Below are 27,346 nucleotides of genomic sequence, written 5' to 3' on the forward strand. Positions count from 1 at the left end.
ACTAAGTTGTGTTCAGCAGTCAAGATAATCTGGAGGTGGGGGGAGAATAGGAGATAATTCATTTGTCAGAGTAACTGTTGTCAGAGTCCTGTCCCTAGATTAATTGATAAGAAGCCAAAGGCAAAATGAGGAAGTACCGTGAGGCTCTGAGTGTTTTAAAAAGAGAGATGGCTTGTAACTGGGAAGATCAAAAAAAGCATCATTAAAGAGCTGGTATTTGAACAGAGGAAGGATGAGTCAGTATTTAGAAGTATTTATACACAGAATTTGATGGGGTTTTTGGGCGGGGTGGGGGTTGCTATGCCTTCTAAGCGGTAGGAAATGTATGAAGAGAAGAGAAATGGGCTTTAGCACTGGGCACATGAAGAGAGCATTGGGTGGTCGGATTTGGATGCAACGCAGTGTGTGTGAAGGGAGCAGTGGGACAGCAGAACCTAGGCTGATAGAGTGGAAAGGCAAGAGAGTTTGCACTCTGTTTTCTGGACAGCAAGGAGCCCCTGAAGGATCTGTGATAGTAATAGTCATTCATCGGGTAAATTAATGTCTCATTGAAAAGGAAAATAAAATGAAGAGAGAGTATAGAGTAAAAAGTGAACAACCAAGTGATAGGCAAGTTTGCTAGTCCAAATGAGAAATAATGAAGACAATATATGGGACTTGCCCAGGGAAGTTGTTAAGAGAGAAAAGAAACAGGTCATAGATGTACATTAGGGGAGTGACTTTATTTGGTGGAAAGGAGGATGAAGAGGAGGAAGCAGAGAAAAAGGCAAAAGGTATAATAATTTTCCACGCTGTTGGCTGCAGTCTATTAGTGGGTCCTGTATTCACTTCAGTGGGTTGCAACTAGTGGATTAGTCAAGATGCAGTAGACTATGCCATGGTAACACAGTGTTAGTGGCTTTTAACGACAAAGATTTGTTTATCGCTCATGATATAAGTCCTTTGAGGGTGGGCTGCCCTTGTGTAGTTCTCTCCATGCACTCTTAGTCCAGAATCCAGATTGATGTAATAGCTTCTATCTGGAATATTCCAGTCTCGTGGCAGAGAATAAAAAGGAAATAGTGAACTACATGCAGCATTCTAAAACCTCTGCCTGGAAGAAGTAACATTTGTCACTCCTCATACTGCATTGGACACAGCAAGTCACATAACCAGGTCTGCCAACAGGTATTGGTAATCGAAAGGCCATTAATGGTCTGGAAGAGAACATTTTTAGTGAAATAATGGGAGAAGGAGTTTGCAGGAAGTTAGGTGATCCAGGAATTGGCCAGTGAAGGGGAGAAGACAAGAAGATAACTTAAGGAAGAAGCTGGTCAAGGGAACATCTTTTCCCTGTAATTGGGAGAGAATTTAGCATATGCTGGGGGGAATAACCCATGCAGAGAGAGAGATGCTGAAAATGAAAAAGGAATAGAAATGTTTATCGGAGCAGATTTCCTTCTCTTTGTCCTTTAAGCCTGCACACTTGAAAACCAGGAAAATTGGATTTTTCTTAATCTTCACATCCTTGCAAAAGTGTTTTGGTGCCTTATACTTGGTTCTTCATTTGAGCCCAGAAACCTGAAACAGTTAAAAATTGAGGTTATTGTCATTACTAACAGTTATACATGCATTTGAAATTTACAAAACATGTTCATATGTAACAAGGTTATTTAACAACCTAATTTTTTCCCATTTTACAGATGAGACCAAAGTTCCAAGGAGTTATGTGTCTTATCCATATGTCAGTTAGCTAGTAAATGGCAGAACTAGGACTCTCTATTCTGTTCTCTAACTTTTCCATCATCAGCCTTCAGGTGAGTTAGTTAGGAAGGTTACGATTATAAATAATTAGAGCAAGTTACTTTGACAAACCATCAAAACCTATTTAACCTAAACTTAAGTTTTCTACTGTTATTTCTTTAAGATTTGAGGTCTTCAAATACACAAGGAGGGTTTTAGCAGTTAGTGGGTGAATGCTTTCGGGGGGAGGTCAGAGAGAATTGGGAGAAATGAGAACATGTCTTGAGTGTCTGGAGCATAGAAGATCAAGGGAGCTGGTAGTGAGGTATGGACCAAGGGTAGAAGTTAAACTCTGAAGACAGTGAATCAGAATCCTAGAATTGTGCTGGGACAAAAGGAAGATTCGAATTTGAAGGGAACTGGAAGATTCTGCAAACACAGTGCACAATAGTCTGCAGTTGTGTCTGCATAACCCGTTAGTGAACCCCAGTGTGTGAAAACCACAGGGGTCAGGCAGTCGACAGCCACTCTGGGTTTGTGAAAGACTTTCCATTTCAGAAAACAACACATCTCCTATTCTGAGGAAAGTTCGTACTGAATATGATGAAATGCTATTTTTCTAATCACTTATGCATTTATTTAAATATATATATGTTATCTGTTTATGTGTACACACACACACATTATCTTTTCTGAATTACCCACAGACTACCTTATTGAAAATTAGACACATGGAAAGTTTCAACTTTTCAACTTCAGCCATTTTTTAGTTATCTGCATATTAAAAAAAGATCCTGAAATTGCTTTGAAAGTGGAAAAATTGTGTGGGCTTTTTTCATTTTTCATAACTCAAAAACTATTTAATATATTTTTCTCAAACTTTGCAAAAAAAAAAAAAAATCACCTTTGGGCTGAAACCAAGCATGGAAAATTTCACCACAAAGGGCTAATTTTTTGGAAAGCTGCAAGAAAATGAAAACAGTGGTTTATAATAGAACGTTCTTCATGCATGTTAATACTTAGTACTTTATCTAATGCATTTCATCTGAGAATTTCTGAACACTTTTCAGATTTAAATATTGAGCCATTTTAATATATGTGTATCCGTGATAGACTGTTAGATATGGAAAATTCCCCCCATGCTCTCAAAGGTCCAGTATATATTGGGAGTTAGTGAGATGTGTTTAAAGGGACAGGTAGGACAAATGATGTGAAGTGGCTACTAGCCAGAGAAAGCCTTACATTTACTGCCTAAACATATTTTAGCACCACCTCTTCCTGGCCCAGGAGTAGTTGTGAGTAGAGTATACTTGATGACGTAAGGTATTTGATTCATATATCTGAGCCAGTAGTTCTCAAACCAGTATCAGCATCACCTGGGATCTTGTTCGAAACACAAATTATTGGGCCCCACCCAGACTTAAGAATCTTAAACTCTAGGGCTGAGACTCACCAGTCAGTGTTTTAACAAGTACTCTAGGTGATTCTGATGCATGCTCTAGTTTGAGAACTAGAACTTTTTCCAAAAGCTTGGAACGTAGAATATTCTGAGATGTTACGGACAATTAAATCTGTCCTCGGTCTTTCCATACATGTCATCTCTACCTTCTCATATTATTCCTTGGAAGCAGGAGGAATACTTATCAAGTTCTCTAAAAGAAAGATCTTCTTTTCTATATTTCATGTTCTCTAGCTCTTTGCACCTATGACCTTATCCACAAGCACAGTGAGCCCCCTTGAGTAAAATGTTGATATAGGGAAACAGCACGGCCAAGACGTATTTTCTCATTTCCATAATTCAAGCCTGGGATGGGACCATATATTTCATTCTCATTTCTTTGAAGTCTTAAGATCCAAGATTTAAGCAGCAAGGTAGCAGAGGTCTGTCAGTGGAAGCTGAGTTAAGCCCTGCTCTTTTATGGGCAAGTTCTTAATCTTAAGTTTCGTAGGGGCCCTCTGCATTCCAGCAAACTCCAGTGTCGGTATTTTTGTGTGTTTAGGCACTGAAGTAGTTGTGTATGTGGCATTGTAACAAGTTTTGAGAATATTCTCCTGATGACAGAAGTGGACTTTTAGCTGATCACTGGTGCCCCAGCTTGTAAGGGTGAAGCTTAGGTATAGCCTGGGAGAGGTGTTTAAGCAGTTTAAGGTGTATGTCTTCAGTTGCAACCCATCTTGACAGAAGCATGAATATAGCTATCTAAGCTAATATCAATGGAAAGGAAAAAGAGACATCTTTTTTAATTGATCATTTAAAATTTTTATTATGAAAAGTTTCAAACAGAAAAAAAAAAAAAATTGTATAATGAATCTCCAGACACCCATTATCTAGATTAACATAGCTACTAATATTTTATCTTTACCTCATTTTTTTTTTTCCTCAAATACTTTCAGGTAGATTACAGCCCTCATAATATTTCACCCTTAAAAACTTTATTGTGCATCTTTTAAAAAGGACTTTTTCTTATATAACTACCATGTCATTATCACACCTAGCAAAATTAATGGTAATTCTTTGATATTATCTAATACAGTTCATATTCAGATTTTCTTAGTCCCCAGAATGTCTTTTTACAATTGGTTTGTGAGATCTTTCTTTAAATTAGAGGCTTTTCTTTCCAATTATAAAAGTTAATATATTTGTAAATTTCAGGCAGGTAGGAAAAGCAGTAAAAAAAAGCAAATGTGCCTTTGAGGATTGCTGTAGTATCCAGAGAGACATAACATACTTACCACAAATTGCTTTTATAAAACAACAAGTAGCCTCTTAAAACAGAATGTGAAATTGTTTAAAGAAAGGTACCAGTGGGTCTGAGAATAATTTGTTACAAAGAAATTTGATGTAAGAGTTCATGATTTTAAAAGTAATTAATTTGTTCCTTGAGTTTTCATGCTTAGACCAGAGAGGATAATGCAATACCCCTTTCAATTTTGTTTTTATTTAATAAGAAAAAAAGGAAAATGTGGGATATTTTTGCACTATTATTTATTAGGGTGTATTTAAGATACTTAATTCCCTTATAGATATTTAGCATAATTAAAGGTTAAATTATTATTAACTGTTTTACTATAATTATTATTTATTATATTACTATAATTATAATTTAAGGACCTTATTCTTTCAACAGCTCTTGAAGGGGGTTATTCTTTTCCCATTTTATGCGTGAGGAAACTGAGACTTAGAAGGACAGAAGTAACTTGTTCAAGTAGACAACTAATAAGGCTGTGCTGGGATTTGAATCCACATTTGTTTGGCTCCAAAGTCCATGTTCTTAGCCACTAGGCTAAAAGTTAATTTCTTATTATAAAGAATTTGCGGACATCAGTAAAAAGAAGAGCAACTTCTCAGATAAAGGTGCAAAGGACATGAACAGATAGTTCACTGAAGAAGAGCTAGATAATAAAGTCTATCAAAAAATGTGTACTTAGCACAATGTATGACACAGTGCTTAATAAACTAGCGTCTGGTAGTAGTTAATAATGTCTGCCTATTAACTGAAAAAGTTCAGTGTTGTATGCGTATACTTCTTTATGTATTTTTAGACAGTCTGAACAGGTAAATACCAGGTGGCTTACAGTGGTTATCTCTGGGGGTTAGAGGTAAGGGTATGTATAGGAGGTGGAGACTCTACGTTGTTTCTACTCTTTTACAATGATCATGTGTTACCAGAAAAAAAATAGTTCCTATAAAAAGTGTTCATAGCCTTTGAACCTACTAATTCTTTTCTTTGGAATCTATATTAAGAAACTAATCTCAAAAATAAAGAACACATTTGTGTACAAACATTATTTATTGTATCAAAAAAATTGTAAACATCCTAATGTCCAACTCTAAAGGAAAGTTTGAATATGGAATTTGCAACTATTAAAATTATATTTTCAAAAGACATTGTAATACATGAAAGTTAATTGTAGAATATTAAGGATGTTAAAATATAAAGAGAATATAGAGTACAGCTGTATGTCAAAGAAAACATACATTTACAAGCTTGAAAATAAAATGACCAAAATGAATACAGTGGTTATGTTTGAGTGGTGAGTTTTGGAGTGATTTTTTTCTATTTATTTTTTGTCCTTAAAATTTCTTTTAATGGCATGTATTTTTCTAATGATTTAATGGTTATGTATTTCCTTTCCTTTTTTAAAAAGCAGTTTGATTTTATGACTTCATAACAGAAAGTTGGTTCAGGAGAGATAAAGTTTTCAGTAACTTGTTACACAGCAAGAGACAACAATCACAAGGGGAAAGTAAAAGGGTAATGTAATGTCAGCTCTTCACGGTTTCTCTGCAGGAAAACCCACCCCCGAGACCAGCAGTGGCCCTTGGTCGGTAGCAGCATCTTCGGCAGTAGCAGCCATCCTAGCCTTTTAACTCATCCTACTCTACTCAATTAGCGAGGCTTTTCTCCTTCCTTGCAATTTTTTATAAACCCTGCCTTCCCCCCCTTCACAGAATAATTTGGGTTGTCGCTAGGTACATATTTTGATGGCCTGCCTCACGATCATTGTTTGAATGTGATAACAAAACCACAGGTTGGGATTAGCATCATCATTCATCCTACTGCTGGGGTGACGCAGACCTTATTCAGATCTCACTGGACTACAGGTTTCAGAGTGGCTAGGACTTCAAGAGGGTCTGGGGTGTGAGTGAGTGAGTGGCCCATGCTAAGGCAGAGATGTTGTCTTTGTGAGTACCCTAGCAGTTGGATGGATACAGGTCTGAAAAATACAGCTTGTGCCTTGCTACATTTAGACCTTGTTAAGCCAGTGAACTGGATGTTCACAGAAGAGCAGATTCTCAGAGCCTCGGTGGACGGAGCGTAGCAGTCAGAAAAGAGATAACATAGAAGAAAGTAGAAACAGATGAGCAGAATTCTGTGAAATTGTTTTTTTGTGGCTATTGTTGATTCCAGCCAGAAGATTCTTTTCAGGCCTATCAGTTTGTGGAGATGAGAACTATGAATATGATCTTTAAGGAAGGAAAAGACTCTTTAACATGGTTACCCTGTGTGCATGAGGCTGTTTTACCCTCCCTTCTTGCTAGTATGGAAAATCTGTGAACAATATGCAATGTAGGCCACAAAAAATTCCCTGAAGTGGAAAAAGCCTGGCAGGCACTAAATGAAAGATGCTTCACGAGAATGAAATGTGGTTGCTTTGAGATCTTACATTCTGAGCCAGTTCAGACCAATTGTATTTGGTTGGGAAGAAGCCAGATTATCAGGTATCAGGGAGGTATATTGACAGACGGATAAAGACTGAAGCCAGCGTCATTTCTGACAACCTGTTCCTAGGAAAACAGACAGTAAATCATTTCCCATTATCAGTCATACAGAGACCAGAGGAAACATGCATGAATGAAGTCTGTAGACAGTCCAGAAACTCCATTTCAACAAATAATTTTATCTCCTCACCAGTACAGTTGTGGGAGCTTCTGTATAAGGCAAACTGAGTGTTAGAGATTCAGCCTTTTCCTCTTTCATAACCTACTACCTTCAGAAAAATGCTGAGGAGTTTCTTGTGCCTATTGCAGAGGAGAAAGGTTCTAGGACTTCAGTAATATTACACAAATGTTGATTGATAGTGATTCAGAAGTGATTTCATAAAATCTTAGGGACGATTCTGATTATCTGGGTGCCAGGGGAGTTCTCCTCAAGGTCCTCTGAGGGAGATGGCCTCAATTTGTCCCCTTCGGTCGCAGTCCCTACGCCTGCCCTGTACATACCTGGTACTCCTCCTAACTATTATTATTTCTTGTTGCCCACTTCCTTTCTGTTTTTCCTGCCACCACCTAACAGATGGCGTCTATCCACCTTTTCAAGTCATCTCAGTGCAAACTTCTGTGTGAACTCTTTCCTGATTCTTCCCAGTTATTTTTACTGTCCTTCCTTTATAACCCTTTTTCTCAAAATTCTACCTTGTATTACAGGCATTGCATATTTATTTGATTCTCCTATTAGATCTTTGAGCTTTTCTTTTTTAAAATTAAGGTGTAACTTTCACACAATAACTCTTTTTTTCTCTCCCTGCTTCAATCTGGTTATTCTGCCCTATTTTCCAGTTCACTAACCCTCACTTCAGCTGTGTATAAACTCCTTTTAAACCTATCTGTTGAATTCTCCATTTCATTCATTCTATTTTTTGCTTATAGAATTTCCATTTTATTATTATCATAGTTAACCATTTCCTAAAATTCTACATCTCATCATTTCTTTTTTTTAAAAATTAATTAATTTATTTATTTTTGGCTGCGTTGCGTCTTCATTGCTGTGCATGGGCTTTTCTCTAGTTGCGGCGAGCGGGAGCTACTCTTTGCTCTGGTGTGCGGGCTTCTCACTGCAGTGGCTTCTCTTGTTGCGGAGCACGGGCTCTAGGCGCACGGGCTTCAGTAGTTCTGGCACGTGGGCTCAGTAGTTGTGGCTCGCGGGCTCTAGAGTTCAGGCTCAGTAGTTGTGGCACATGGGCTTAGCTGCTCCGCGACATGTGGGATCCTCCCGGACCAGGGCTCGAACCCGTGTCCTCTGCATTGGCAGGCAGACTCTTAACCACTGCGCCACCAGAGAAGCCCTTGTCATTTAATTTCTTGATCATATTAATCACAGTTAATTTGAAGTTCATGTCTGACTTTATTCTCCTTTGTACTGTCAACAATTTTTTAAAGTACAATTTTACTCTTAAAAAATAAAATTCAGAGGTGAAATATTTGAAATAAAAATAAATGAAAATCATAACTGATAATTCTAGTGTCTAAGCCTCTTGTAGTTACATTTCTTTTCTGCTTTTTCCTTCTTTGTTTTTGGTCATGTTGCCTTGTCCCTCAGTATGTTTGTATATTAGTCAGGGTTCTCCAGAGAAACAGAACCAATAGGATGTGTGTATACATAGAAAGTGACTAACCATAAGGAATTGGCTAACACAGTTATGGAGGCTGACAAAGGCAAGATCTGTAGTCAGTAAACTGGAGACCCAGGAGAGTCGATGGTGTAAGTTCTTGTCCAAAAGCAGGCCAACTCGAGACCCAGGAAGAGTCAGTATTTCAGTTGGAGTCCAAAGGCAGGGAAAAAAAACAGTGTCCCAGCTCAAAGGCAGTCAGCAGAAGGAATTCTCTCTTCCTCAACCTTTCGGTTTTATTCAGACCTTCAGCTGATTGGATGAGGCGCACTAACACTGGGGAGGACAGTCTTCTTTACTAGGTCTACTGACTCAAATGTCAATCTCATCCAAAACATCCTCTCAGGCACACCCAGAATAATGTTTGACCAAATATCTGCTAATCCCATGGCCCAGTCAAGTTGACACAGAAAATAAACCATCACTGCTTGGTAAGGTTCTTTTTAAATTGAATACCTGACATTATATATGAAAAATTATTAAGACAGTATGAGGCTTCTGTCTTCCTCCAGAGAGGATTTACCTTTGCTTTTTTTTTTTTTAAAGTCAAAGATTTTTATTTATTTATTTATTTATTTATTTATTTATTTATTTATTTATGGCTGTGTTGGGTCTTCGTTTCTGTGCGAGGTCTTTCTCTAGTTGCGGCAAGCGGGGGCCACTCTTCATCGCGGTGCGCGGACCTCTCACTATCGCGGCCTCTCTTGTTGCGGAGCACAGGCTCCAGACGCGCAGGCTTAGTAGTTGTGGCTCACGGGCCCAGTTGCTCTGCGGCATGTGTGATCTTCCCAGACCAGGGCTCGAACCCGCGTCCCCTGCATTGGCAGGCAGATTCTCAACCACTGCGCCACCAGGGAAGCTCTACCTTTGCTTTTGACTAGCAGTTATAGTGAGGATCGATCACTTTAATGTGATAAGGAATTGGACTGAATCAAAACTATCTTTGTGAGGCCTGGTTCATCACTGCTTCTAAGGGGTAACCCTTTAGTAGTTCCCACTGAGAGCCCAGGTGCCTTCTCTTTAATGGGCAGCAAACGCCCAAGTTTTGACCCTTGAGCCACAGAAGATTTTCAGAAACTGTTCAGCTTCTTGGCCTTATAGCCATTGCTTGCAAATTGGTAAATAACTGAGAAGAACTGTTTCAGCACACCTCTCAAAGTTTCCTTTTTCTCTAGAATTTTGGCCCTTCAAATCTCCTCTGCCTTTGATGCTTCCAAAGACACTTTAAAAAAATGCTTTTTCCATCTTTTCTAATTGTTCTTGGCAGGCAGATGGCTCTGCAGTAGGCTAGCCTGCCACGCCCACTCCCCATGGCCACCATCACCACTGCGGCCTAGCTTCCAGTTCTTCCGGCTTTGCCCTGAGAAGTATTCCCTTTCGAGTTTTTTATTCTTTATGTGACCTGTTTTTTCTCTGGACAGTTTTAGAATCTTCACTTTATTCCCATTATATTTTGTGATGATACTCCTTGCACTCTTTATCCTTTTTAATCTGGAAACTGGCATCCTTACGTACTGAAAACTTTTCTTGTATTTTTTTCTTCTTGTTTTCTGATTATTCATGTGTTAAACCTCCAGAAAAGATTCTCTTGATTTATTTCATTTTCCATTGTTCATCTTTCTCTTCTCTTTTAAAGTTCTATACGATGAGAAATGGATATTTTTCCCAGCCTTATCTTGGAATTCATCTAATTAAACTTTTGATTTCAAGCCTTCATACAAACAATTTCTAAGATAATTTCTTGTTCTTTGTTCCCTTTTTGTACAATCCTTTTTATTCATGGGTATTTCTCTCTCCCTCTCTCTCTCTGAGGAAAGCAAATTTTGGGGGTTTTGCTGTATTCTTGCGCTGTCTCTATTCATTCTGAATTTTCTTTTTCACGTTTTGCTTATGTTGATCTATAATAGAAGGTTTCTCAGATGTCTGATATTCCTTTTTATCTATTCGCATTTGGGAATGAAGCATTGGAAATCCTAGGAGGTTTGTGTGGGGGAGTGGGCCTTGTCAGCGGGGCAGCTTCACCGCAGGGTCATGGGACAGGGGTCCTGATTTTTTTTTTTTGATGTTGTTTCCCAGTGTCACTATTAGTATGTTCTTTCTCTAGAGCCATTCAATTTCTCCCCCTAAAATCTTCAAATCTCCTGCCTGAGAGCAGCATCATCTAAGTGAAACATGAGAGGCTGGTGTTTGCTTGTGAGAGTGTCAGTATTCATGTTGGGCTTTCACTTAATCCTCCTTTCCATTGATGGCCCTTTTCCCCAGCCATTCCCTATGCCTGGAAAGCTCTCTCCTTCAACTTCTGTACACAGTAAACCTCCATGCCCGAGGTGCAGCTCCGGAGGAGGAGCTGCTTGGGGCTACTGGATGAGGCAGTCAACCTGGAGACCCTGCCCCTTAGCCTGACTTTCATTTATTCAGTTTGCTGTGTCCTTGCACTGTCACTGAGCACCTGGTATGGACTTGAAGGCACCCATGATCAAAACAGGAGAAAAGCCCTGACCTTTCAGAGGTCATAGTCTGCTAAGGGGAGATGGTAAAAAACATAAAAATTAATATGTTCAAAGGTGAGACTGCCTTGATAAAAAGTGGAGCAAGATACGGGGATTAGAAGTGCCATGGCTGGGGGATAGAGGGCAGTGGTGGACTGTACTTTATTTTTTAATACTTTATGTGGAAATAATTTAAAACTTACAGAAGAGTTGCAAGAATAAGAATAGTACATAGAACACCATATACACTTTATCCCGATTTACTGTTGTTAACATTTTACCTCATTTTACGTGTTATTTGCTCTCCCTCTTCCACCCCCTACTGCTCTCTCTCTCTCATACATATATATGAGGGGAGTAGGGAGAGTAAGTGTGTGTGTGTGTGTGTGTGTGTGTGTGTGTGTGTACACATACATATAAGTGATACATATATGTATATATATATATATAATATTTCTTTCTGAACTATTTGAGAGTTAGTTAAATATATCATGGTCCTTTGAGGTGAATGAATGTTTTTAGTTGGTGGCTAATATTTGAACTGGTAACAGAGTATATGATTCCCATTTTCATCATACAGTATTTTCAGATACCATGGGACATTTTTAGTTGATAAATTAGTGACTATCATATTTGTATGTCAAGTGCAGCGTAACAGTTGGCAGTTGGCAGAGATGTTTAAAGGCTCTCGGGAATGCAGGCCAATCCTGTTAGTGAAGGTAGGGCCTCCCCAGGGGCATTTGGCCACTCTCTGAGCTCTGTAGAAGCTGAGGCCTCAGAAGCCCAGTGAGGCAGAGGTAATAAGACTCAGGAGCTAGTGCGGTGTTTGGCTAAGCCTAGGAGTTATCATGGTAGCACCGGGATGGTTGCTACCCTCAGGAAGCTGGTGCGTCTGGGTGACAGTGGGAGAGGAAGCACCCCCTTCAGAGACCTGTGAGGGAAAAGATATGTTAAGATATGTACATCTCTGATACATCTTTATTTTTTCCTGAATTGAAAGGAGAGATTCTTACCTGTTTCATTATCATAGCTGGTATTAGGGTTTATGGACTTTCTTCAATTATTTGGGCCTGACTTTTTGTTGTGAGTTAACTGCTTTTTTCCCCAAGTTTTAATCTGTATCTCACGGGGTCTTAGCTTCCCTAACTGTTGGAATTACCTGCTGTCAGATAAAATGGGACATACTTTGCCGTACTTTGTGCCTTCCTTTTGACTTCTGAGAAGCTAGGAGTGTTTACTGGGGCAGCTTCTGTGACAGAAATCCCTTGTCTGGTGCTTTGGCCTGCACCCAGTGTGTGTCTCTGCCATGGGCCCTTTCATTGTCTCACTCTCCCTAGTCTGAAGCCCTGTGATGGATACCTTTGCCTGGTCTTCGTACAGGTATGAAAGTGGTATTTTAGTATATGGAACTGAAGCGTATACATTTCACAGTGTCTTTCAGCAAAGTTAAACAGGAAAGAATCTTTTTTACTCATTTCCCTGGATAACCCTGAGGTCTGTCATCAGCACTTTGCTTATGTAGATATTCAGTGAATGTTTGTCAAACAGTTTCTCTTTCCATGGCCCTTTTCAAAGGTTCCTAGGTGCCAACTTAAAAAAAGTGCAGAACGTGAGAGTTGTGAGTTAAGTTTTATTGGGGGCAAAATGAGGACTATAGTCCGGGAAACAGCATCTCACATAGCTCTGAGAAACTGCTCCAAAGAGGTAGGGGGAAAGGTCAGTATATATGTGATTTTGGTGACGGGGGAGTACATACAATCAGGCACATATTTTTTGCAGAAGGTTTCTGCTAGTCTCGTGAAGGTTACTGCTAGTCACAAGGAGCAGACGTCACCATGAAGGATTTTAGTGTTTTTCTAGATATTAGGAGATACAAGAATTGGGCTCATAAAATCAACTCCTGAAAATATCTAACTATCTGAAGACCTGTTCTGCCAGTTTTTCCCAGAGCACAGACTGCCTCATTTCAGCTCTGTACCCTGAACTCCTTTCAGGGGGTGTTGGAAGTCAGCAGCTGCAGCAGCACATGATTTAATCCTTGTAGAGGTAGATGGCAAGTGCCAATGGAAAATGCCAATTTGTAGTTGACATACACCACAGTGAATAAGAGGCTTCTCGTGCCCATTTTATATGTCTCTGTGGTACTCTTTATTTCCCGTAGCCTGGTACCTATCGTGCGTTACTGTAGATACCTCTCCCATTTGACTTTAAGTTCTCTAAAAGCAGAGGCTCTTTCACCATTTTGTCTCCAGCACTCACCACAGCATCTGGTGTATCGTAGGTGCCAATATATCTTTAATGAATGAACGAATTAACAAACTAACAAACAATCAGTAAACCCAGTGAACGACTCTTCCCTCTCAAGTGGCTTAAGCTTTTAAAGACTGGAGTTTCTAACTTAGAACCCAACCCCATTGTCAAATAATCATGTTTCTTGCTTCCTGACTCACACAGAGTATTCCAGCTCCAAGGTTAAGGAATTGCCAAATAACAGTATTTTGATCAGCAAAGCCATTCTTTCAGATTCTGTGTAGCTTTGCCATTATTAACCCAGAGAAAGCTGATGTTGCCAAAGGCCATAGTAGCTACATGAGAATATCAGAGCTGTAGACATGAGGATGGGTTTGTTATTGTCACCATTCACTAAATTCTGAGGCTACCTGGAAAACACTGTTCAATTTGGAATAACAGTTGCTCTGTAATAGATTGCTGTACTCCAGAGCAGCTTGAGCATCATTAATTTTCTGTTTCAGTTCTTAGTGATTCTGAATCTGAAAGACTCAAAAGGAAGTAGATTACAAGAGATTTTAAGCTGAGGAGAAGAGCATTTTGCTTTCAAAAGAAAATAAATCTGAAGTGTATAAAATGACAGAAGCTTGAGAAGAATGGGTTATAGGAAGAATTTGAAGCTATGTTTCAAATATTTAAGTGTAATCATATGCAAATATCTCTGCAAATATGCAGCGTTCCTTGTAATTAGCAACCCTGACATGTAGATTAAATGCATGAAATGGCTTTTTTTTTTTTTTTTTTTTTTTACATTCAGGTAATTAAAGTGTAGAAAAATCTCTGCCCCAGAAGATCTGAGTATGATTCACATGAATGGGAAATGGTAAAAGTGGTCAGTTTCATGAATGCCATCTATCTTAAGCAAAACATATTGAAGTGGCATAATTTTTTTTCAGTATCAATTTTGAAGGATCTTCCTTCTTAGGATTTAACGTTATTTCTGAAGCTGAATGATTTGAAACACTTGTAAATATTGGCCTATCTCTAGCAATAATGGTAGCAGTTGTTTAAACCACAGGGAATTATGTCACCAAAAATAATTATTAAGAAATTCTTTTGTCTGCAAGTATGTCACCAAACAATAATAATTATTAAGAAATTCTTTTGTCTACAAGTATACGGTGTAATTAATGATTAATGGCATGGGCTCTGAAGTTACCCTCCTTGGGTCCATACTTCATCTTTGTTATTTAGTAGCTAAACCTCACTTTTCTCATCTATAGAATGAAGAAACTTACTTGATGAGGTTGTTATGCATATTAAATGAGATTATGTATATAAAGTACATCAGCCTAGTTCCTAGAAGATAGTAAGCTATCATTACTACTGTTATTCTAAGCAGTTCCCTACTGTGGGGCATATTCCTGTCTTACTAATGTATGAAATTGTTAAGACAATATAAGATCTCAAAAAGCAAGCTCTTGATCATTAAAATAGAATGGAGTTTGCAGTTTATAAACTGAATACATATGATTAAATAAGCTGAATAGTCTCATCCTAAAGAGAGGAAAACATGGCCTTTTGGGGAGAAGAGATAAACTAAACTAGGATTATTCCTAGGTCTGCGTTTTGACTACTAACAGCTTTATCTTTGAAGGCTGCCTGGTTTATATTGCATGTTCTCTGACATGTCTTAACAATGTTGGCAGTCATACGAAAGGAAAAAAACTATGTGCTATGTTTTCTTGTTTTCAGCTTGTTATAGTAGGGAAGTACCCTGCCATTACTGCAGCAGGTGGGCTCAGCTGATAAGCAAATAGGGAAAGTAGCAGTGATGCCATTCTTTCAAAGATGTTGAAGTACTGTTTATCATGGCTTCATTTAGTCAGAACACACAGGCATCATTGCCGCACCCCAGAAAAATAAGCTATCTGAACAGTATAAGTGTATTGAAGATGTTTTTTAGATTTTACTGTGTTTAAAAATAAAATGCCTATTTAATGAAACAGGTTGTACAAAAACCACACCTGAACATCATACTCCTTACTTTATGGCTATACTTCAAATTGTTTCCTAACTTCCTTTCTGGAAAATGATTAATAATAATAAAAAATTCAGGAAAAATAAACATCAAAATACTGTCTCCAATTCCCCAAACGTACCCTGTATAAAAAGTTCCACTGTGTATATTTGCTTTCCCATACTAGTCAAGAAAACATGGTTGTGCTTCATTATCAAAAGTTGACTCAGATTTCAAATGAAAATGTGAAATATATAAAAATGTTTCCTTAGAGTAGAATGAATTGGCCAGCCTAGAAGTTCTTTCTTTAATGAGACAGTAACATAAGAAAACGTTTTGTCATGTACACAGATTTGGAAACTTTCTCTGCACAGCTGTGTTATAAAATTGGGTATACTTCCTTGACCTCAGTGATTTTTTTGCCAGTAGGTGTCTATATGAATAAAAGAAATTTTTATTACTGTTCCTTAACCTATCATATTTGGACTATAAATTTCATTGAAATTATTGTTATGGTATCTAGGAAAAATATAAGTTTCACCCAACAGGTAATAACTGTTGCTCTCCAAAGGCAAGAGAGGAAAACCAGTCTCACCAACTATTAGTTGTGATAAACAATCTTTGGTTTTCTTATATTTTTGAGAGGCAATGATGCCTTCAGAGTACACGTTAGAACTTCCTTATTGTTTCAGTACATTCCCATGATTTCAGAGTGCACTTTAATTCTCAATTTATTATTGATATAGATCAACCAAATGTAACCCTGTAGTTCCTCATGTATTTTTAGAGTTTTTCCTTGCATGCAGTTTTGTTTAACACAGGTCACAGTAATGGATCGTTTATACAAAGTAACGGATTGCTTCCTCTTTCTGCCAGCTGATTTGATCAGCCTGAAGTTCCTTAGATACTGTGGGTTACATAACTAGTATGGAATCTGTATGGTACATTTTTTAGTATGACAGTAACTGTATTAACCATTTAATCCTTTAGGACATTTTAATAAACACAAGGAAGCCCGTTATTTTGAAGTGAATAAACTTGAAACTAAAATGAGCAATGAGTTACCATACCGGACTCAATTACCAGACTTCTTGGAAAACAGATTATTTTCATTAGTTGATTGTTCTGGTTAACTGTGGATTGGCCAGGAAAAAAAAGACAAAAAACAAAAACCATTTCTTTCGAACTTTCCCCTTTTAAGTGTTTGTAATGTGTTTTAGCATATTCTCCTGCTTTTATAAGCAGAGAACAATAGAACATAATTTAGTTTTACTTTCCTGAAGAATTTGTAGCACCTGAGAGTCCTAGTTCTGAATATTTTCTCTTATCATCTCTGGTGCCATTATAAATGCAGAAAGTTTGAGAGTTGAATAGTTAATTTCTAGTCAGTGGAGACTGCATTATTCAGTGACATCTAATTTTCCAGGTATCACTTACAGGATATAGTTGAAGAACCTGAAAATAAGCAAAATTACCTTTGTCCTTTCAGAATAAAAAGTTCAGAGAACATATGAGCCCCAAGGCTTAGAATGTCTTCTTTGAAGCTTGCTAATTCCTTTTAGTCATAATTCCAACTAGTTGGTTTCCAAGAAGAAACAGAATTTGGACCCCCTCATTGTCAGCACATGCGAATCTGCCTGATGTTCATTATAGCATAGTATTCCATTAAATGGATATATCATAATTTATGTAACCAGTCCTAATTATGGACATTCATCTCCAGTCTTTTGCTATTCTAAATAATTCTGTTTTCCAGTTTTCCCAACTGCATTTATTGAACAGCTCTTTTTTTTTTTTCTCCACTGATACCTTTATCATAAACTTAATTCCCATATATGTTCAGGTCTGTTTCTAGACTCTTTTTTGTTCTTTTGAGCTGTATGATCCTTTTCTGATCATACAGTTTTAACTACTGTAGCTTCATAATATGTGTAATGTTTAGTAGACCTAATCTCCCCTCTTTCTCTTCTTTTTCAGAATTTCTAGGTTTAGTGCCTTTCATTTTCCAGATAAACATTAATATAATTTGTCAAATTTCAAAATAAAGATCATTTTTTAGTATTTTAATTGGTATTGAATGAACTGAATTGATAAACTAACTTGGTGGGAGAATTTATATCTCTTTTGCAATGTAAGAACAAATGTCCCTTTGGATTTTAAAGTTTTCTTTAAGTGTAGTACATTTCTTTTTACAGTGGTATTTAGCTATTATTTTTATACATGAGATTTTGTTAATGTTTAAAACATAAGCTGAAAATAATGGTAATTTTACCTTCCCAATATTTCTAACTCTTACTTTTTAAAAAATCTTGTCAAATTTCATTGATATAGTACTTCTAGGACAGTATTAACAATACAATAACCAGAGTAATCCTATTAAGATGGAAGTCAAACATATCACCCCTGTTTTCAAAACCCTTCAAAGGCTTTTCAGTTACTCAGAGTGAAAACCAGAGGCCTATGGGACAGTCCATCGTCTGCTGCCCCTGTGATCACAGCTGCCACAGCCTGAGCTGCTGTCCTCTCACATACTCGGCTCCAACTGTACTTCTTGCTTTTTACTCAAACACCAAATTAGGTTCTGTTTTATGGCCTTTGCACTTGCTCCTCCCTCTCCCAGAAAAACTCTTTTCCCAAATATCATCAGCCCACTCCATAACTGCCTTTGCACAAATGTTACCTTTCACTGAAGCCTTCTGTAAACACCCTATTTAGAGCTACACCACCACTTCCAGCAATTCCTAGGCTTTTTTCATTATCTTATTTCTTTCCTACCCCACCATAGGACTTGAGATTTACTAGTATTATACATCTCTTAATTACTTATTATTATTTTATTTTTATAATTATTCATTCCTTAGATTGTCATATAATTATTTTTAAATTATTAATCATTTATTGTGACTTACTAACATACATGTTTTATTCATTGTTATATCATTTACTCAATTCTTTATTTAGTATTTACTGTCACTTATGTTTTTATCACTTATATCTTTCTCATGCAAAAAATGGTAAGAAAGAAGAAAAAATGGAGTAAGGAGATACAAAAACTAGAAAGCACAAAATAAGATTTTAGATTTAACTCCAAAATATTGGCATTTTTTAAGTGAAAATGTAGTAAACGTATTAGTCATATTAGTTAAAAGACATAGACTGTCAGATTAGATAGAGATAATAATCCAACTATCTTCTAAATATAAGGCTATAGAAAGGTAGAAAGTAGAAGGGTGGGAAGGGTATATCTTGCAACTTCTAACCAAAAGAAAGCTGGTATAGCTATGTTAACATTAAACAAAATAAGCCCTAAGGGAAAAACATTACTAGAGATGAAGAGAGTTCCTTCATAATTGTAAAAGGTTTACTCTATCAGGTACTAATAGGCAATAACAGAATAAAAGAGGTAATATCACTACTGGTGGTCCAGAGATTGAAGTATAATAGCAGGATATTATAAATAACTTCATGTCAATAAATTTGGAAGTTTAAATAAAATGGATAAATCCCTAGAAAAAGATAACATCAAAACAGATTCTCAGGGAGAAATAGAAAGCCTGAACGGTCCTAAGCCTTTAAAGAAATTGAATCAATCAATAGTCAAATCTTTCTAAAAATAAAACTCTAGAGATTTCCCTCGGTGGTCCAGTGGTTAGGACTCGGAGCTGTCACTGCTGTGGCCTGGGTTCAATCCCTGGTCAGGGAACTAAGACCCCATAAGCTGTGTGGTGTGGCAAAATCAAAACGAAACAAAAAAACCAAACTTTAGGCTTCACTGGTGACTTCTATCAAATATTCAGAGAATAAATCATTCTATTATATTACAAAATCCTCTGAATAATGGGAAAGGAAACCATAGTCTCCAACTCTGTTTTCTCAAACTAGCAAAGCCTTATATCCAAACCTGGAATAAATAATATAAGAAAAGCAAATTATAGGCCAGGCTTACTCATCAACATGCAAAAGCCCTACACAAAGTATTAGGAAACCAAATATAGTAATATAGTAACATATGAGAAGGATGTATCATGACCAAGGTGGGTCTATCCCAAAAATGGAAAGTTAGTTTCACATTAGAAAATCAATTGATAGTTTACCACTTTAATAAATGAAAGGAGAAAAATCATACAATCATTTCAATAGGGACAGAAAAGGTATTTTATAAAACTCAGTATCCATATATGGGTTTTATCCATATAAAACTCATATCTGTATCCAGTGCAGAGAGCCAAAAATACTCAAGGCATTTTTGAAGAACAAGAAAATGGGGTTTAAGTTACTCTACCAAATATCAAAATATAAAGCTTTAGTAAATAAGATGTGTGCTCTGGGCACAGAGTTAGAAAAGTAGGCCAGTAGGACAGATTATAGAACCCTGTAAAGGACCTATTCACATATACACAGGATTTACAACAGAAATGTCACTGCAGAAAAGCAGGAAAAGGGCAGTCTTTGCAGTTAATAGTGCTGGAACAATTGAGTTTCCATACGGGAAAAAATTAAATTAGACCCGTATTTCACACCACACATAAAAATCAGTTTCAGGTAGATTATGAACCAAAAAGTGAAAGACTAAGACATCGAGCTTTTAGAGATATTACTGAAGAACCCGGGCTGCCGAGGAGGCTGCAGTGACCGTGAACCGCGGCCGACCTGGCTTTCTTACGGTATTGTGTTCCCATAGCTCCAGGTGGGAGTGACAGACGGGAGCCCAGCTGAGGCTGAGAAGTCAGTTTCTTCATCATTGTCTTTGCTGCCGCTGCAGCTGCTAACAAGAAACCTGCTCTTCAGCCTCGAGGGAGAACTCTTCCTGTGGGGTGGGGAAGGGAGCTCCTTCTTAGCCCTTCAGCTGGGAGGCCTCAGCAGGGCAGTGAGAAACCCTGCCTCTCTCAATACCAAAGAGTGCTTAATACAAATCCACCCCTGTTTGAAATCTCTCAAGACTTAAGTCCAACAGAACATTGGTAGCACTGACAGGAGTTAAAGGACTCATGATATTAGAATTACGTCAAGAGATAGGGGAAGAAATCTGAATTCGAAGGTATAAAAGTCAGTGGTTAATTGTAGCACCACTCCAGTTGCTAAAAGATTTTTTATCGTTTCTACCCCTCAGAGTCTTAAAGCGTGCTGTTTGGTATCCAAGTGCAATGCCAGATCCCTGAATTAAACTGCTAACATTAGACAATATGATAAAATTTACTTTCTATGTGAGCTCCAGACACCCACCAAAGAGATCATACTTTTCGAAAACAGAAGAAGAAAGGCTAATAATTAATGCCATATTGTTTAAGAGTTCTTGTTGATCCACATCATTAGTACTTGGTATTGTTAGATTTCTTATTTTTTGCCAGTCTGAAGGGTATATTCCATATCTTTAAGAGAGACAGCAGCCCTGTTTGACTTTGAGCCATTGGGAGCAGTCCTGAAGAATATCTTTGGACAGAAAAGGCAAAGGTGAAGCAGTAGCCTACCCACTGTATATGGAATACGAAAATACGGAGACCTGTTCAAGAGCCCTGGAGACATCGGGAAGCTATCAGTTTCTTTACTTATGCCTCCCAAGACTGAAGGTAACTATCGTTAGGATGCTCATGCTACATACTCTGCTTACCCTGTGTCCTCAACACCATGGTCATCACTGATGAATCAGGAATGCTGTGTCCCTGTGTTATGCTAGAAGGGGAAGAAGAAGGTGACCAAGTATCAGAAGTCCCAGGATCCCGAAGCTGATTTCATTCCTCCTGTGTTTGTGTTCAAATGCATTGAGTTAGGGACTTCCCTGGTGGTGCAGTGATTAAGAATCCACCTGCCAATGCAGGGGACGTGGGTTTGATCCCTGGTCCGGGAAGATCCCACGTGCCACAGAGCAACTAAGCCCGTGCATCAAAACTACTGAGCCTGCGCTCTAGAGCCCATGAGCCACAAGTACTGAAGCCTGCGTGCTCTAGGGCCTGCCTGCCACAACTACTGAGCCCCCGTGCTGCAACTACTGAAGCCCACGCGCCTAGAGCCCGTGCTTTGCAACAAGAGAAGCCACCACGATGAGAAGCCCACGCACCGCAACAAAGAGTAACCCCCTCTCGCCGCAACTAGAGAAAGCCCGTGCACAGCAACAAAGACCCAACGCAGCCAAAAATAAAATAAAAATAGAAGTAAAAAAAAAAACAAGACAAATGCATTGAGTTAGAGTTCACACTGAAATTGGCATCCAGGGAGAATGATTCCTTTAACTGACTTTTCTTGTCCAGTCAGACTTCCCAGAGATCCTGTAAGCTTTGTGTGAATCTTTATATATAACCTTTGTATAAACCCATTGTAATACAGGCAGCTGGCTCTGACTGGAAGATTCTGGATCATCCCTGACATTCTGGAGCCCACAGTGATCTGCATCACAGGTGCCCATGAATGCCGCATAAAGGCCCCAAAGGCCTTTATTAAGCACAGTCCATCCAGCATCTCCTCTGCTTTGTGCTTGAGAAGATGCCAAGGTGGCAGAAACTCCCATATTCTGGCTGAAACTCAGCATTCATTCAAAAAGCACATTATGAGCACTTTGCCATGTGTTGTTACCAACCCAGCATTTTAAAAATCATCTGAAAAGGCTGTGCCTCCCTGCTCCCAAAGAACGTCAAGACCACAGGGAACAGTACATTCTTACTTATGTGACAGAGGAGGAGATCTAGTAGAGATCAAATTACTGTGACCAAAAAAGAAACAACTAAAATATCTCAGATATTGTTGAGAGAAAAGGAAAAGTCTGCAGGAAATGGCTAAGCACTTATCTGATAGATATGACCAAGGAAGAACAAGAAGATATCATAATTAGAAAGAAGAGTCCTCCACAGTTTTCACCCTCAAATTCCTGTTCTCTATTAGTGAGACAGACATGAAGGCAGAATGACAGGTGTTACCTGATCAACTTTAACATTTGGTCAGTGCCATCAAATAGGTTACTATGAAAAAGGACTGTCAACAGTGGAAGTTGAAAAAGAGACTGAGTCCACAAAACCCCACCTTTACTATCAGGTCTACCAGGAAAAGTGCATCCAGTTCATCCAGAAGGAAGAATGTAAATACATAAGGGAAATGGCAAATCACTGATGCCTGAAATCAAAGGAGCAGACTCACAGCTGAAGTTAAACACAGCCCAAGGCTTAAATCCACATTGTAGAACAGATAAGAGGTAGCATGAAAAAATAATATCTTCTAGAATTTCTTAAACCACAGACAAAGAACAATAACTGTAAGAGAAAAGACTGTTAAATTCAACTGCATCAAACTTAAGAGCTTATCTCCATTAAGAAAAAAAAAAAAAAGAATAAGGGTTGAACAGGCAAGCCAGGAACTGCAACATGACAAAGGACTGGTATCTAAAATAAAAAGCAACTTCTACAAATCAATAAAAAATAAGACAGTCTAATAGAAAAATGTGAGACTTAAATAAGACATTTGCAAAGGATATATAGAAAATGTCCAAAAAGCATATAAAAGGCTTATTAGTCATCAGAGAAACACAAATTAGAGCCACAATGAAATACCTCTAAACACCAGGTTGGTCAATTACAATTATAATTACAAAGTTTGCCAGTACCAAATGTGAGGAAATGTAACAATATGAACCCTCATGTCTGATGGTAGGGGAGTAGATTGGTATAAGTACTTTGAAAAACTATTTGGGAAATTGGGATTGACATATACACTAATATGTATAAAATGGGTAAGTAATAAGAACCTGCTGTATAAAAAAATAAATAAAATAAAATTCAAAAATTCAAAAAAAAATTTGGAACTACCTACTAAAGCTGCACATGTGCAACCATATGACCCCATATTTCTACTTCGAGGTGATATAGTCAACAGAAATACATGCACACATGCACAAGAGATGTGTGTAAAAATATTATAACAGCATATTTGTAATAACACAAATATCTGTCAGTAAAATAAATTGTGTTTTGTTCTTACAGTGGAAAACTGTATAGCAAAGATAATGAGCTATTGCTACATGTATCAGCATGGTTGGATGTTATAAACAATGTTGAGTGAAGGAAGTAAAATACAAAAACACACTGCATGATTATATCTATATAAAGTTCATTAACAGACAAAAATTAACTATGGTATTAAGGGATAGGTATTAGTCTGCTCGAACTGCCATAACAAAATGCCATAGACTGGGTGGCTTAAACAACTGACATTTATTTTCTCACCGTTCTGGAGTTTGGAAGTCCAAGATCAGCATGCCAGCATGGTCAGTTTCCAGTGAAACTTCTTCCTGGCTTGTAGATGGCCACCTTCTGTCTGTGTGTTCGCCAGATCTCTTCTCTGTGTGTTCTTGGGATGAGAGTAAGCTCTCAGGTGTCTGTCCTTATAAGGATACTAATCCTATCCATTAGGGCCCCACTCTTATGACCTTATATAACCGTAATTACCTCTCTCTACATGCAGTCACCTTGGGAGTTAGGGCTTCGTCATATCAATTTGGGGGTGACACAGTTCAGTCTATAGCAGGTTGATAAGCATTAATATAAAGCAAAATAAGGAAGTGATTATAGTATTAAGGAATGATAAGTATTGATACAAAGAAAAGTAAGGAAGTCAGGATAGAGATTACCTAAGATGTGAGCAGAGGAAGGGGTTGTGATTGGAAGATGCCATGCTGGCAGTGTCTTGTTTCTTGACCCACACAGCTGTTCATTTTATAAATTATTTGTTAAATTGAACATTTATGTTTTATATGCTTTTCTGTATGTATGTTATACTTAACAATTTAAAAGGTTTTTTAAAAACTAAAATCTTGTGTCCATTCTCATTTCCTGTTCTACAGTCTGCTAACATTGTCGAGCTGTTCCATGTATGTTCCATTTATGTTATCCTATTATTAATATGGATTATACTTAACTATTTTGACTTTTCTGATCCCCCATATAAATTATTTTTATATATTAATTTTTTAAATATTAATATGGTAAATAATGGTAAATTTTAAATGTTTTAGAGATGCTCTTTTCTTCTGGTATATTATTAAAATATATTTCATGATATTCTGATGAATTGAGTTGAAATGATATTTTTGTCCTTAAACATTTTCCCACATAGGTAGAAATTCCCAGCTTCCTTTGTCCCTGGCCTACACTTTATTGAGGTTGAATCAGTTGCTAAAAATATATTTGGTCCTATTAAAGATTATCTTTGGCTGGTAAGATTAAGGAATAGAGGAGCTTTTCAAAAGTGAACTATCTCTAAATATAATCAATAAAAGAAATTCTGACTAGAAATGGAGTCTTTTATGTAGCTTTATTCTCTTTTGGCATCATTAGTCAGTCAAGTTGGTATAACTATTAAAATGGTACATTCATTTCTACTTTCAGCAATCCTTCAAAGGGATTGTGAGTTGCTGTCACAATCAAGAACTTATCTAGGAATCTGATTTCCTCCTCACCCTGAAAGTTAACCCCAGCAACTTAAGGGACATCCTTATATCCTACCCAGGTCGGTTGAGGGCTGAGAAGGCAGTGGGTGGTACTTCTTCTCAGTCTGAATAGATTGTTAGCCATATTCTAAAACTCAGTCATTTGTGGATACTGTATAGAAGAAACAGTAAAGCAATGACTTATCCCTTAAGAAAACTTCTCATCAAAGTGTTTTTTTTAAATTTTTTTATTGTAGGTAATTCGCTCTTTTCTGCTCTTTCCAACAATTGAGCGAATGTCTGAGTCACCCAAAGGCAAGCTGGCCACTCCACTTCTGTGCTGGTTTCGATATGCTTTCTATGTTCCTGGCTACTTACTACTTAAACCGTGGCCTGAGAAAATCAAGTCCTTGGTGATCAGAATGCTCCTTCAAAGGATGAACCTACAGAGTGAATTTTCGTTTCTGAATTTGTTGGAACCGTTCTGCCTCAGTAAGCACATTTTAAAATGTATATGTTTATTCTTGTATCAGAAAGTGTTAAGAGAATAATCTCAGTGGATGAGTATCAAGCAAGGAATTATTTGTTGTATTTTTCTCCCCAAAGTTTAAAACTAGAAATAAAAAGAAAATAGTGAGGGGTATTCTAAATGACAGAAAAGCCTCATCATGCTTTAATTTTAAACCTTATCCTTCTGATTCTCCACTCTAGCTACAGGATGATGAGAAAGAATTCTTCTGTATCGAGTATATATGGAGTCCTTACAGGAATCCAGGGTGTGCCCTGTTAAGCTCAGTGTGTGAACTTTGCAAAAATCAGCCCAAGAAAATCAGGCCTAATATTCCCATAGAGTGAACAGGCTATGATTTTACTTTGCTCTTTAAAAGTTCTTGGAGAAGTTTAAGTTATAAAACTAACAATAAATAATAGTCATGGTAATGTAACACTGGATGCGTTACTGATTATAGTTTCTGAATGTGCTAGGGAATGTTTTTGCTACTTTACTTCTTGGCTTCAAATGTTGCTTTTAAATGTAATTTATCTGTTTAGTTAATACTAATAATAAAATATGGTACTTTCTTAAGCCATAAAATGGGATAATAATATCCCATACCTCAAAAGATTATTATAGGATTAAATGTGATAATATATGCAAAGTGTCTATCTAGTATTTTATTTGTAATAAGCCTCCAATGAATGATATAACAACAGTTGCAGCAGCAGCAGCTAATAGCTGCTGTTCTAAGCTTTAACCTGTAGTCCTCAGAAGAACTAATAAGGTTTAGGTATTATTATTGTCCCCATTTTACAGATGAAGATACTGAGGTTCAGAGAAGTTACATGATTTGCCTGAAGTCACACAACTAGTGGGTAGTGTTCAAACTCCAGCAATATGCCACTGTGTTAAGCTTCCTTTTACCATAGCTGCTGCTATTATTGTCTCTTTGCTCCTTTCAGTCATAAAAGCAGGACTCCTGAGTAAAGTTTACCATGCTCACCTACATCGAGTGCCACGAGATCATGTGCATAGTGAATCCAGAAACAAGTCACAGCCCTGCCTTTAGAATTGTACAGCTACAGATTGTATGGGAAGTGTTTTTCTAAATATGTAGCAAGAAGTAGTCATCACAAATACAAAGTTCAATATATTTTCTGTATTTGTGGATTTTTATGCTCTCCCCAACTCTCATTCTTTGTTATAGGCTTAGCATAGCAGCAGCAGAAGATGAGATAGGGAGTAGGGAAGCAAGGCTCAGGACAGTCATAAAAATTACCAAACATTGAAGTTGGAGATGTCCCTTGAAGACCTTCTGGTCCAGCCCCTTATTTTTCCCTCATAGAAGAGAAAGAAATGGCCTAGTAAGTGAAAATGGCACTGACTACAAGTCAGAAAACCTCAACTCTCATTTTGGTTTTGCCTCAGACTCCCTCTGTGGCCTCAATTTAGTCCTTTCCCCTCTCTGGTTCTCAGTCATTGATCAAATCAAGAGTTAGACTGGACACATTTGGAAATTGAAATCAAATGGAAATCACTTGAAATTCTGGCAAACATATATAAAACTACTCCATGTATACTTCAGTAAGTCATTACAGTTTACAGATTTTTTTTTTCCTTCTTTAATCTTTTTCATTTTACCCTTAGAAAGGATTTTAAAAAAGCATTCTCTAGTTAAGGAATCCATTTTCCTCCAAGGACTTCTGCTTCCAGGAAGATGAAATAGATGTATTCTTTTCCCTGTTTCTCCTACTAAGTGCTAAAAATCCTGCATATTATATGTAAAACAAATATAAGACTCTGAAAGGTGGAGAAGAAAGCAGACTATGTAGGGACCTTGGGACCCACAGAGCAACACAGTGGTAAGTTCCCTGGGTTTTCTTTTTACCACGTATATCCTAGACTTGGAGCCAGTGACCCAGAAATACCAATGGGTGTGGATTTTTTAAAAGCCCTGAAAAAAGCCTGCACTCTGTAGCCAGAGCACCAGGAAAATGGCAACCTTTCTAAAAGAAACTTTTGGATAATGACTGCCCTAATCTAGCCATGCACCATAGTAAAAACCATGGCCTTATCCTTACCCAAACCAG

At 37.6% G+C, this 27,346-nt stretch overlaps 1 protein-coding gene across 3 annotated transcripts in view; it reads left to right on the top strand.

Moving 5' to 3' along the window:
• LDAH (lipid droplet associated hydrolase) overlaps nucleotides 1-27,346 on the top strand; it is a 93,805-nt gene that overhangs the window by 39,252 nt on the left and 27,207 nt on the right. For all 3 annotated transcript variants that reach the window (XM_036873249.1, XM_036873250.1, XM_036873251.1), the window contains exon 5: nucleotides 25,018-25,252. In XM_036873249.1, coding sequence (XP_036729144.1) covers nucleotides 25,018-25,252 — 235 coding nt within the window. The remainder of the gene's footprint in view (nucleotides 1-25,017; nucleotides 25,253-27,346) is intronic.

Source organism: Balaenoptera musculus, chromosome 13 (assembly GCF_009873245.2).
Source record: "Balaenoptera musculus isolate JJ_BM4_2016_0621 chromosome 13, mBalMus1.pri.v3, whole genome shotgun sequence".
In the NCBI taxonomy this organism is placed as follows: domain Eukaryota; kingdom Metazoa; phylum Chordata; class Mammalia; order Artiodactyla; family Balaenopteridae; genus Balaenoptera; species Balaenoptera musculus.